Below are 13,791 nucleotides of genomic sequence, written 5' to 3'. Positions count from 1 at the left end.
CAGGCCAACTGATACCTTTTAATAACCCACTGTCTAGTCATCTAGTCAGGCCAACTGATACCTTTTAATAACCCACTGTCTAGTCCTCTAGTCAGGCCAACTGATACCTTTTAATAACCCACTGTCTAGTCCTCTAGTCAGGCTAACTGATACCTTTTAATAACCCACTGTCTAGTCAGGCCAACTGATACCTTTTAATAACCCACTGTCTAGGGCATTATCAGTTTTATTCAACAGGTTACCAACATATTTAAATAATGATTTACATATTTAATAAAACCTTGATTTTGATTAATTCATAAGATATAGTTCTGACACAAATCTAGGGTTGATACCCAAGCCGTTTGGTTGTTTGTTCTATCAGTTCGATGACCAGTCGTTCAGTCATTTTGTTCTGCATCTATGGATGAGAACCAGTCGTTCAGTCATTTTGTTCTGCATCTATGGATGAGAACCAGTCGTTCAGTCATTTTGTTCTGCATCTATGGATGAGAACCAGTCGTTCAGTCATTTTGTTCTGCATCTATGGATGAGAACCAGTCATTCAGTCATTTTGTTCTGCATCTATGGATGAGAACCAGTCGTTCAGTCATTTTGTTCTGCATCGATGGATGAGAACCAGTCGTTCGTTCTAAATGTTCCATACTGGCTGCCAATGTTGTTAACCCTTGTTTGCTAGCCAACTACCGCTAACTTACAGTCACGTCAAACAGTGCAGCCAGGATAACAGAAAAGTAGCTGCCTTTGCATTTTTTTTACGTTGTTTTCTAGTGATTATTTATTAGGATACATCCATAACAATGAGCTACGATTTCGCCTGACAGAAAATGTGCTCCCTCGTCAGGACATTGTTGTTCAGAGGAACTGAAGCTGGAAACTAGAGGCATTTTGTTTTGTTTGACCTGTATTGATAGTTCTTTGTATCCATGAACATTATGCTGATTCATGAGAAAAGCTGCCAGCCTGTCTGTCTCGTCCCGACAACCGACGCGTTCATTACTATGGGACAGCTGGAGATCGAATTTGAATATTGAAACAATGTCGGAGAGACAGACAGCAAGGTTTAAACAAATCTCAGCTGTTGAAAACTAATTGTTAGCCTGAAAGAAATGTGAGATAATGTCTAGATGCTTTTTATAGTGGAGATGAGGTTTATACATTGCCTGGCTGGGCTGATGAGAAAGTCGATTACAGTCAGATGGAACAGAGTAAATAGGAATTTTAACATCATAGATTTAGCCGGTGGTAACTTGTGGAATAGACACCAGCTGGAATGCGGTTTTAACCAATCAGCATTCAGGATTCTAACCACCCATTGTATAATTAAGAACAAAATAAAACAAAGCACATGGAATGAGTGGAAATGTATTGTATTAATTGAACATCTATACGTTGAGAAGAAAATCACCAATACAACAAAACAAAACAGATTTCTGTCATTGTACTGTATACTGTACTGGACACACAACACGCCCTGACAATTCCCTACATAGTGCACTACTTTTGACCACAACCCATAGTATAGTGCCCTATAAAGGGAATGGGGTGCCAGTTGGGATGCACACTTTAATAATTCTACCTTTACGCTGGCTGGCTGCAGTTTAACATAAACAGATTCGGTCTGATATATTGGCACCCTAGCATAATGTTCAGTTTCCTCTTTTTAAAACTGGTTGAAGGGCACCTTTTACCCTGTAGAAACCTGCAACGTACCACAGGTTAGATCATTTGCACACTAAATGACAATCATTGCCTCCAACCAAATTCAAATGAATTTTACATTTCTAAAACTTCAACTTATTCCAGAAGAAATAGTGAATCATGCAAGAGTGCCAATATATTTGACCCCGACTGTAATACGTCATTAAAACCAGGATGGTTTGATGTCAGTGCCAACCGTATCAATGTGTTTGATAGCACGTCATCAGCTGACTTAGTACCGTGGATGTCATAATAAATTAATGGAGGTTTAAGGTCAAGGAAAGGAAGGAGACGTGGCCATGAAGTTAGGGCCTCTGTACACTACACTACTAAAACTAGGTCCAGGATAGATAGTTGTGATCTGATGTTGATAGATCTCACCAGACATATTTTACAATAAATCCAACAGTTACAAATTCTCCTCTCCTCCCTCTTTCTCTCTCTCTCCTTTCTCTCTGTCTCTCTCTTTCTCCTCTCTCTCTCTTTCCTTTCTCTCTCTGTCTCACTCTTTCTCCTCCCTCCTTTCTCTCTCTCTTTCTCGCTCTCCTTTCTCTCTCTTTGTGTCTCTCGCTCTCTCCTCTCTCTCTCTCCTTTCCCTTTATCTCTCGCTCGCTCTCTCTCCTTCCTCTCTCTCTCTCTCTCCTTTCTCTCTCTCTTTCCTTTCTCTCTCTTTCCTTTCTCTCTCTCGCTCTCTCCTTTCTCTCTCTCTGTTTCCTTTCTCTCTCTCGCTCTCTCCTTTCTCTCTCTCTTTTCTCTCTCTCTTTTCTCTCTCGCTCTCTCCTCTCTCTCTCTCCTTTCCCCTTCTCTCTCTCCTTTCTCTCTCGCTCTCTCTCTCCTTTCTCTTTCTCTCTCCTTTCCCTTTCTCACTCACTCTCTCCTTTCCTTCCTCTCTATTTATCCTCTACTCTCTCTTTATCTCTCTCCTCCCTCCCTCTCTCTCTTTTTCCTCCCTTTCTCACTCACTCTCTCCTTTCCTCTCTCTCTTTTTCTGTCTCTCTCTCTCTCTCCTGTCCCTTTCTCTCTCTCTCTCATTTCCTCTCTTTCTCCTTTCCTCCCTCCTCTCTCGCTCCATTCCTCTCTCTCTCTCCTTTCCTCTCTCGCTCTCTCTCTCCCCCCTCTCGCTCTGTTTATCTATCTCCTCCCTCTCTCTCCTTTCCTTCCTCTCTATTTATCCTCTACTCTCTCTTTATCTCTCTCCTCCCTCCCTCTCTCTCATCTCTCTTTTTCCTGCCTTTATCTCTCTCCTCTCTCTCTTTTTCCTCCCTTATTCTCTCTTTCCTCCCACTATCGCTCTCCTCCCTCTCTTTATTTCTCCTCTCCTCTTTCTCTCTTTTTATCTGTCTCTCGCTCTATATGTCTTTATCTTGAGGATCGGGGAGGAGGTTCAGATGGTATTTCCTTATCGCAGAGCAATGGAACATTTATTTTTCCACATTTCTGCGAATAGCAATGGCATTGAAATAACATCATTCCCCTTGTGCTCCCTTTAAAAAAATACAGTAGTTATGTAATTTAATGGTACATGAAATAGAATGGCATTGTGTATTTTGTGTAACTTGCGTAACTTGAGATATATAAATGCCTGCCCAGCCATGAAGCAGGGAGTGTGACATGTATGTCACTGAAAACTAACGCAAAAAGCAAAACTTGGTATAGCAGTTTTAAGGCTGCGTCTCAAACAGCACCCTATTCCCTACATAGTGCACTACTTTCAACCAGAGCCCATGGCACTCTGGTCAAAAGCAGTGCACTGTTGGGAATAGGGTGCAATTTGGGACGTAAACCTAGCTCTCTTACAAGTCTAGCAAAACAGTAATTCTCACAAATTAAAAATGCTAACACAACTTCTATATATAAAATTCCACCACCTCAAAAGATAAGAGTGTATTGAAGGGAGGCACCGTTACAGTATCTTTGATGGATTCACCACAGAGGTCTGACTGGAGGACATATCTGGACTATTGGACTTCAGACAGGGCAGACAGACCTTGGAGAAGGAATCACAGTTCTAAGAGGTCTGACTGGAGGACATATCTGCCTGCTGGCAGGACTATTGGACTTCAGACAGGGCAAACAGACCTTGGAGAAGGACTCATTCTGCCACAAATATAAACTCAACTAATTCCCCCCCAAAATCTTCACATTTTGACTTAGTCCAAATATCACCTCCCCAAAACCTTCATGTTTAACTTGGTCCAAATATCACCTCCCCAAAACCTTCATGTTTAACTTGGTCCAAATATCACCTCCCCAAAACCTTTACGATTAACTTAAATTGTCTTAGTTTCAAAGATATGATACACCCACCGGACAAAGACCTATTTTCAAATCAACATAACATTTTGGTCGATATTTGATTTGATATATGATGACGTTTATAAAATATTTATTCAACTCTTGCTCTTTGGGTATATTCTATTCTTCCATGGTGCTTTGCGCGGTGCAGGTTTGGTTGTCTCCTGTGATTGGTCACTTGGCGTGGAAGAGGAGGGTCTTGACCATGCCGGCCAGGACCTTGGGGAGCTGGGAGGAGATGACCTCTGACATCATTTCAGGGAACTCAACCTTCATGGCGTCAGCCTGGATGTAGGTACTAAGACAGTACAGGTTCACTTTCTTCACAATCTGGTGGAGAGATGGGGGAGAAGGGAGAGAAAGGGGAGGGGGATAGATGGGGGAGGAGGGAGAGATGGGGGAGGAGGGAGAGATAGAGGAGGAGGGAGAGATGGGGAGGAGGGAGAGATGGGGAGGAGGGAAAGATGGGGAGAGATGGGGAAGGAGGGAGAGATGGGGAGGGGGGATAGATGGGGGAGGAGGGAGAGATAGGGGAGGAGGGAGAGATGGGGAGGAGGGAAAGATGGGGGAGAGATGGGGAGGAGGGAGAGATGGGGAGGAGGGAAAGATGGGGAGAGATGGGGGAGGAGGGAGAGATGGGGAGGGGGGATAGATGGCGGAGGAGGGAGAGATGGGGAGGAGGGAAAGTGGGGGAGAGATGGGGGAGGAGGGAGAGATGGGGAGGGGGGATAGATGGGGAGAGATGGTGGTGGGGGGATAGATGGGGGAGGAGGGAGAGAAGGGAGAGAGATGGTGGAGGGGGAGAGATGGGGAGGAGGGAGAGATGGGGAGGGGGGATAGATGGGGGAGGAGGGAGAGAAGGGAGAGATGGGGAGGAGGGAGAGATAGGGGAGGGGGGATAGATGGGGGAGGAGGGAGAGAAGGGAGAGATGGGGAGGGGGGGATAGATGGGGAGGAGGGAGAGATGGTGGAGGAGGGAGAGATTGGGAGGAGGGAGAGATGGGGGAGGAGGGAGGGAGGGGGGAGAGATGGGGGAGGAGGGAGAGATGGGTGAGAGATGGGGGAGGAGGGAGAGATGGGGGAGGAGGGGGGAGATGGGGAGAGATGGGGAGGAGGGAGAGATGGGTGAGAGATGGGGGAGGAGGGAGAGATGGGGGAGGAGGGAGGGAGGGGGGAGAGATGAGGGAGAGATGGGGGAGGAGGGAGAGATGGGGGAGGAGGGAGAGATTGGGGGAGGGGGGAGAGATGGGGGAGGGAGAGAGATGGGGGAGGAGGGAGAGATGGGGAGAAGGGAGAGATGTGGGAGGAGGGAGAGATTGGGAGGAGGGAGAGATGGGGGAGGAGGGAGGGGGGAGAAATGGGGGAGGAGGGAGAGATGGGTGAGAGATGGGGGAGGAGGGAGAGATGGGGGAGGAGGGGGGAGATGGGGAGGAGGGAGAGATGGGTGAGAGATGGGAGAGGAGGGAGAGATGGGGGAGGAGGGAGAGATGGGGGAGGGGGAGAGATGTGGGAGGAGGGAGAGATGGGGGAGGAGGGAGGGAGGGGGGAGAGATGAGGGAGAGATGGGGGAGGAGGGAGAGATGGGGGAGGAGGGAGAGATTGGGGGAGGGGGGAGAGATGGGGGAGGGAGAGAGATGGGGGAGGAGGGAGAGATGGGGAGAAGGGAGAGATGTGGGAGGAGGGAGAGATGGGGAGGAGGGAGAGAGGGGGGAGAGATGGGGGAGGAGGGAGAGATGGGGAGGAGGGAGAGATGGGGCAGGGGGAGAGATGGGGGAGGAGAGATTTGGGGGGCGGGAGCGATGGGCAGGGGGAGAAATGGGGGAGGAGCAAGCATGTCAGCATTTTGTCCTCATCAAATCATGGTCATCGAAAACAAGTTCATGAAACTTTTATCCAATGATTTACGAGTGGGTCTAATAGGTTACTAATGATTTACGAGTGGGTGTAATAGGTTACTAATGATTTACGAGTGGGTGTAATAGGTTACTAATGATTCACGAGTGGGTCTAATAGGTTACTAATGATTTACGAGTGGGTGTAATAGGTTACTAATGATTTACGAGTGGGTGTAATAGGTTACTAATGATTTACGAGTGGGTCTAATAGGTTACTAATGATTTACGAGTGGGTGTAATAGGTTACTAATGATTTACGAGTGGGTGTAATAGGTTACTAATGATTTACGAGTGGGTCTAATAGGTTACTAATGATTTACGAGTGGGTCTAATAGGTTACTAATGATTTACGAGTGGGTCTAATAGGTTACTAATGATTTCCGAGTGGGTCTAATAGGTTACTATCCCGCTATCGTAACCTCAATTAGAAAGCCTGTAGCAAGACATATGGTCAAATTATGAAGATGGATTAAAGCGTCAATCGATAAAAAGTGCTAAGGATGTAAAGCAGATGGCTTTATAAAGGAAAAACACCTGAAAGTAACCTAAAGAAACCTTCATATTGAAGCCTATATCATATTGGTTCATTATACTACATTATACCTTGATCTAAAGGAACAGGGGAATATTAAACTTCCATATCATACCTTGATCTAAAGGAACAGGGGAATATTAAACTTCCATATCATACCTTGATCTAAAGGAACAGGGGAATATTAAACTTCCATATCATACCTTGATCTAAAGGAACAGGGGAATATTCAACTTCCATATCATACCTTGATCTAAAGGAACAGGGGAATATTAAACTTCCATATCATACCTTGATCTAAAGGAACAGGGGAATATTCAACTTCCACATCATACCTTGATCTAAAGGAACAGGGGAATATTCAACTTCCACATCATACCTTGATCTAAAGGAACAGGGGAATATTAAACTTCCATATCATACCTTGATCTAAAGGAACAGGGGAATATTCAACTTCCATATCATACCTTGATCTAAAGGAACAGGGGAATATTCAACTTCCATATCATACCTTGATTTAAGGAACAGGGGAATATTCAACTTCCATATCATACCTTGATCTAAAGGAACAGGGGAATATTAAACTTCCATATCATACCTTGATCTAAAGGAACAGGGGAATATTCAACTTCCACATCATACCTTGATCTAAAGGAACAGGGGAATATTCAACTTCCATATCATACCTTGATCTAAAGGAACAGGGGAATATTCAACTTCCATATCATACCTTGATCTAAAGGAACAGGGGAATATTCAACTTCCATATCATACCTTGATCTAAAGGAACAGGGGAATATTCAACTTCCATATCATACCTTGATCTAAAGGAACAGGGGAATATTCAACTTCCATATCATACCTTGATCTAAAGGAACAGGGGAATATTCAACTTCCATATCATACCTTGATCTAAAGGAACAGGGGAATATTAAACTTCCATATCATACCTTGATCTAAAGGAACAGGGGAATATTCAACTTCCACATCATACCTTGATCTAAAGGAACAGGGGAATATTCAACTTCCATATCATACCTTGATCTAAAGGAACAGGGGAATATTAAACTTCCATATCATACCTTGATATAAAGGAACAGGGGAATATTAAACTTCCATATCATACCTTGATCTAAAGGAACAGGGGAATATTCAACTTCCACATCATACCTTGATCTAAAGGAACAGGGGAATATTCAACTTCCACATCATACCTTGATCTAAAGGAACAGGGGAATATTCAACTTCCATATCATACCTTGATCTAAAGGAACAGGGGAATATTAAACTTCCATATCATACCTTGATCTAAAGGAACAGGGGAATATTCAACTTCCACATCATACCTTGATCTAAAGGAACAGGGGAATATTCAACTTCCACATCATACCTTGATCTAAAGGAACAGGGGAATATTCAACTTCCATATCATACCTTGATCTAAAGGAACAGGGGAATATTCAACTTCCACATCATACCTTGATCTAAAGGAACAGGGGAATATTAAACTTCCATATCATACCTTGATCTAAAGGAACAGGGGAATATTCAAATTCCATATCATACCTTGATCTAAAGGAACAGGGGAATATTAAACTTCCACATCATACCTTGATCTAAAGGAACAGGGGAATATTCAACTTCCATATCATACCTTGATCTAAAGGAACAGGGGAATATTAAACTTCCATATCATACCTTGATCTAAAGGAACAGGGGAATATTCAACTTCCACATCATACCTTGATCTAAAGGAACAGGGGAATATTCAACTTCCATATCATACCTTGATCTAAAGGAACAGGGGAATATTCAACTTCCATATCATACCTTGATCTAAAGGAACAGGGGAATATTAAACTTCCATATCATACCTTGATCTAAAGGCACAGGGGAATATTAAACGTCCATATCATACCTTGATCTAAAGGAACAGGGGAATATTCAACTTCCATATCATACCTTGATCTAAAGGAACAGGGGAATATTCAACTTCCATATCATACCTTGATCTAAAGGAACAGGGGAATATTAAACTTCCATATCATACCTTGATCTAAAGGAACAGGGGAATATTCAACTTCCATAGCATACCTTGATCTAAAGGAACAGGGGAATATTCAACTTCCACATCATACCTTGATCTAAAGGAACAGGGGAATATTAAACTTCCATATCATACCTTGATCTAAAGGAACAGGGGAATATTCAACTTCCATATCATACCTTGATCTAAAGGAACAGGGGAATATTCAACTTCCATATCATACCTTGATCTAAAGGCACAGGGGAATATTCAACTTCCATATCATACCTTGATCTAAAGGAACAGGGGAATATTAAACTTCCACATCATACCTTGATCTAAAGGAACAGGGGAATATTCAACTTCCATATCATACCTTGATCTAAAGGAACAGGGGAATATTAAACTTCCATATCATACCTTGATCTAAAGGAACAGGGGAATATTAAACTTCCACATCATACCTTGATCTAAAGGAACAGGGGAATATTCAACTTCCATATCATACCTTGATCTAAAGGAACAGGGGAATATTCAACTTCCATATCATACCTTGATCTAAAGGAACAGGGGAATATTAAACTTCCATATCATACCTTGATCTAAAGGAACAGGGGAATATTCAACTTCCATATCATACCTTGATCTAAAGGAACAGGGGAATATTCAACTTCCACATCATACCTTGATCTAAAGGCACAGGGGAATATTAAACTTCCACATCATACCTTGATCTAAAGGAACAGGGGAATATTAAAGTTCCATATCATACCTTGATCTAAAGGAACAGGGGAATATTAAACTTCCATATCATACCTTGATATAAAGGAACAGGGGAATATTCAACTTCCATATCATACCTTGATCTAAAGGAACAGGGGAATATTAAACTTCCATATCATACCTTGATCTAAAGGAACAGGGGAATATTCAACTTCCATATCATACCTTGATCTAAAGGAACAGGGGAATATTCAACTTCCATATCATACCTTGATCTAAAGGAACAGGGGAATATTAAACTTCCATATCATACCTTGATCTAAAGGAACAGGGGAATATTCAACTTCCATATCATACCTTGATCTAAAGGAACAGGGGAATATTCAACTTCCACATCATACCTTGATCTAAAGGAACAGGGGAATATTCAACTTCCATATCATACCTTGATCTAAAGGAACAGGGGAATATTCAACTTCCACATCATACCTTGATCTAAAGGAACAGGGGAATATTAAACTTCCATATCATACCTTGATCTAAAGGAACAGGGGAATATTAAACTTCCACATCATACCTTGATCTAAAGGAACAGGGGAATATTCAACTTCCATATCATACCTTGATCTAAAGGAACAGGGGAATATTCAACTTCCATATCATACCTTGATCTAAAGGAACAGGGGAATATTAAACTTCCATATCATACCTTGATCTAAAGGAACAGGGGAATATTCAACTTCCATATCATACCTTGATCTAAAGGAACAGGGGAATATTCAACTTCCACATCATACCTTGATCTAAAGGAACAGGGGAATATTCAACTTCCACATCATACCTTGATCTAAAGGCACAGGGGAATATTAAACTTCCACATCATACCTTGATCTAAAGGAACAGGGGAATATTAAAGTTCCATATCATACCTTGATCTAAAGGAACAGGGGAATATTAAACTTCCATATCATACCTTGATATAAAGGAACAGGGGAATATTCAACTTCCATATCATACCTTGATCTAAAGGAACAGGGGAATATTAAACTTCCATATCATACCTTGATCTAAAGGAACAGGGGAATATTCAACTTCCATATCATACCTTGATCTAAAGGAACAGGGGAATATTCAACTTCCATATCATACCTTGATCTAAAGGAACAGGGGAATATTAAACTTCCATATCATACCTTGATCTAAAGGAACAGGGGAATATTCAACTTCCATATCATACCTTGATCTAAAGGAACAGGGGAATATTCAACTTCCACATCATACCTTGATCTAAAGGAACAGGGGAATATTCAACTTCCATATCATACCTTGATCTAAAGGAACAGGGGAATATTCAACTTCCACATCATACCTTGATCTAAAGGAACAGGGGAATATTAAACTTCCATATCATACCTTGATCTAAAGGAACAGGGGAATATTCAAATTCCATATCATACCTTGATATAAAGGAACAGGGGAATATTAAACTTCCACATCATACCTTGATCTAAAGGAACAGGGGAATATTCAACTTCCATATCATACCTTGATCTAAAGGAACAGGGGAATATTAAACTTCCATATCATACCTTGATCTAAAGGAACAGGGGAATATTAAACTTCCATATCATACCTTGATCTAAAGGAACAGGGGAATATTAAACTTCCATATCATATCTTGATCTAAAGGAACAGGGGAATATTCAACTTCCATATCATACCTTGATCTAAAGGAACAGGGGAATATTAAACGTCCATATCATACCTTGATCTAAAGGCACAGGGGAATATTAAACGTCCATATCATACCTTGATCTAAAGGAACAGGGGAATATTCAACTTCCATATCATACCTTGATCTAAAGGAACAGGGGAATATTCAACTTCCATATCATACCTTGATCTAAAGGAACAGGGGAATATTAAACTTCCATATCATACCTTGATCTAAAGGAACAGGGGAATATTCAACTTCCATAGCATACCTTGATCTAAAGGAACAGGGGAATATTCAACTTCCACATCATACCTTGATCTAAAGGAACAGGGGAATATTAAACTTCCATATCATACCTTGATCTAAAGGAACAGGGGAATATTCAACTTCCATATCATACCTTGATCTAAAGGAACAGGGGAATATTCAACTTCCATATCATACCTTGATCTAAAGGCACAGGGGAATATTCAACTTCCATATCATACCTTGATCTAAAGGAACAGGGGAATATTAAACTTCCACATCATACCTTGATCTAAAGGAACAGGGGAATATTCAACTTCCATATCATACCTTGATCTAAAGGAACAGGGGAATATTCAACTTCCATATCATACCTTGATCTAAAGGAACAGGGGAATATTAAACTTCCATATCATACCTTGATCTAAAGGAACAGGGGAATATTCAACTTCCATATCATACCTTGATCTAAAGGAACAGGGGAATATTCAACTTCCACATCATACCTTGATCTAAAGGAACAGGGGAATATTCAACTTCCACATCATACCTTGATCTAAAGGAACAGGGGAATATTCAACTTCCATATCATACCTTGATCTAAAGGAACAGGGGAATATTCAACTTCCATATCATACCTTGATCTAAAGGAACAGGGGAATATTAAACTTCCATATCATACCTTGATCTAAAGGCACAGGGGAATATTCAACTTCCACATCATACCTTGATCTAAAGGAACAGGGGAATATTAAACTTCCATATCATACCTTGATCTAAAGGAACAGGGGAATATTCAACATCCATATCATACCTTGATCTAAAGGAACAGGGGAATATTAAACTTCCATATCATACCTTGATCTAAAGGAACAGGGGAATATTCAACTTCCACATCATACCTTGATCTAAAGGAACAGGGGAATATTCAACTTCCATATCATACCTTGATCTAAAGGAACAGGGGAATATTCAACTTCCACATCATACCTTGATCTAAAGGAACAGGGGAATATTCAACTTCCACATCATACCTTGATCTAAAGGAACAGGGGAATATTAAACTTCCATATCATACCTTGATCTAAAGGAACAGGGGAATATTCAACTTCCACATCATACCTTGATCTAAAGGCACAGGGGAATATTCAACTTCCATATCATACCTTGATCTAAAGGAACAGGGGAATATTCAACTCCCACATCATACCTTGATCTAAAGGCACAGGGGAATATTCAACTTCCATATCATACCTTGATCTAAAGGAACAGGGGAATATTAAACTTCCATATCATACCTTGATCTAAAGGAACAGGGGAATATTCAACTTCCATATCATACCTTGATCTAAAGGCACAGGGGAATATTAAACTTCCATATCATACCTTGATCTAAAGGAACAGGGGAATATTAAACATCCACATCTGTACAAGGTGCGTCTCCGACCACCACCGGAGACGGTCAGGAAGATGTAATCAAAATCAGATCACAATGCGTCTTTTGGTTGTCTACACTGGCTTAAAAATGTGTACACAATCACAATGTGGACAAGATCAGGGCAATGGACTCATGTTAGACGCAGGTATAAACAGGGCTTATGATAGAGAAGTGACTTCCTGTCCTGTCCAGTACCTCATGCATGGCATCCATGAGCTTGGTGAGATGATAGAAGCGTTGAGAGGAGGCCACCATGCCTCTCTCCTTCAGATGGATAGCCTTGGTCAGCTCCCGAATGTAGTTCTGTCTCATCTCCTCAAACTGGGCCTGGCTCTTTAAACCCTCCAATGGAACTACGGAGAGAGAGAGACAAGGGACAATGGGTCATCAACCCGGAAACAAAATGTCTTCATCCAAATGGCACCCTATTCCCTGTATTGAGCACTACTTTTAATCAGGGTCCATAGGCATCCGGTCCAAAGTAGTGCACTATATAGGGTGCCATTTGGGATGTATCCTATATTTTAGACATGGAAGGTCAGACTGCTCTGAACTCTAATTCACAGAGATGTTACTGTAGGTCCAATGCAGCTGTTTTTATCTGAACATCAAGTCATTTCTGGGTAACAATTAAGTTCCCTACCGTGATTGTTTTCAATCTTAAAATGAACTAATTTACCACACGGCGATGTCAACATGGTGGGCCAATAATTAATCCCATCAAAACAGGCAAGAATTTCAGGCAGTCTTTTCAAACAGCTCCTACCCTACAAGGGCATTATTATCATGTTCACAATTTCACAGTATTATTCCAACATCACATGTTTGACTGCACTGGGCCTTTAATAGTCTCGCATCATTTCAATATAAATGGACCATTAGACTAAGAATTACATTATATTTCTTGAGGTAATTTTATTTTCCACATGAGTGAGCAAATATGTAGTGTAAATATGTAGTGTAAATATGCAGTGTAAATATGCAGTGTAAATATGCAGTGTAAATATGCAGTGTAAATATGTAGTGTAAATATGTAGTGTAAATATGTAGTGTAAATATGCAGTGTAAATATGTAGTGTAAATATGTTGTGTAAATATGCAGTGTAAATATGCAGTGTGAAATATGTTGTGTAAATATGTAGTGTAAATATGCAGTGTAAATATGTAGTGTAAATATGTTGTGTAAATATGCAGTGTAAATATGCAGTGTGAAATATG

At 41.2% G+C, this 13,791-nt stretch overlaps 1 protein-coding gene across 1 annotated transcript in view; it reads right to left on the bottom strand.

Moving 5' to 3' along the window:
- Positions 1-2,850: 2,850 nt before the first annotated feature.
- pgr (progesterone receptor) overlaps positions 2,851-13,791 on the bottom strand; it is a 65,188-nt gene continuing 54,247 nt past the window's right edge. Inside the window, exons 8-9 of the mRNA XM_036965366.1 lie at positions 12,769-12,926; positions 2,851-4,326 (exon numbers count right to left, since the gene is read on the bottom strand). Of these exons, the coding sequence (XP_036821261.1) occupies positions 4,171-4,326; positions 12,769-12,926 (314 nt within the window). The 3' untranslated portion in view covers positions 2,851-4,170. The remainder of the gene's footprint in view (positions 4,327-12,768; positions 12,927-13,791) is intronic.

Source organism: Oncorhynchus mykiss, chromosome 27 (genome assembly GCF_013265735.2).
Source record: "Oncorhynchus mykiss isolate Arlee chromosome 27, USDA_OmykA_1.1, whole genome shotgun sequence".
NCBI lineage: Eukaryota > Metazoa > Chordata > Actinopteri > Salmoniformes > Salmonidae > Oncorhynchus > Oncorhynchus mykiss.
The sequence above is the reverse complement of the archived record's forward strand: the minus strand, read 5'-3'. Positions and strand labels throughout refer to the sequence as shown.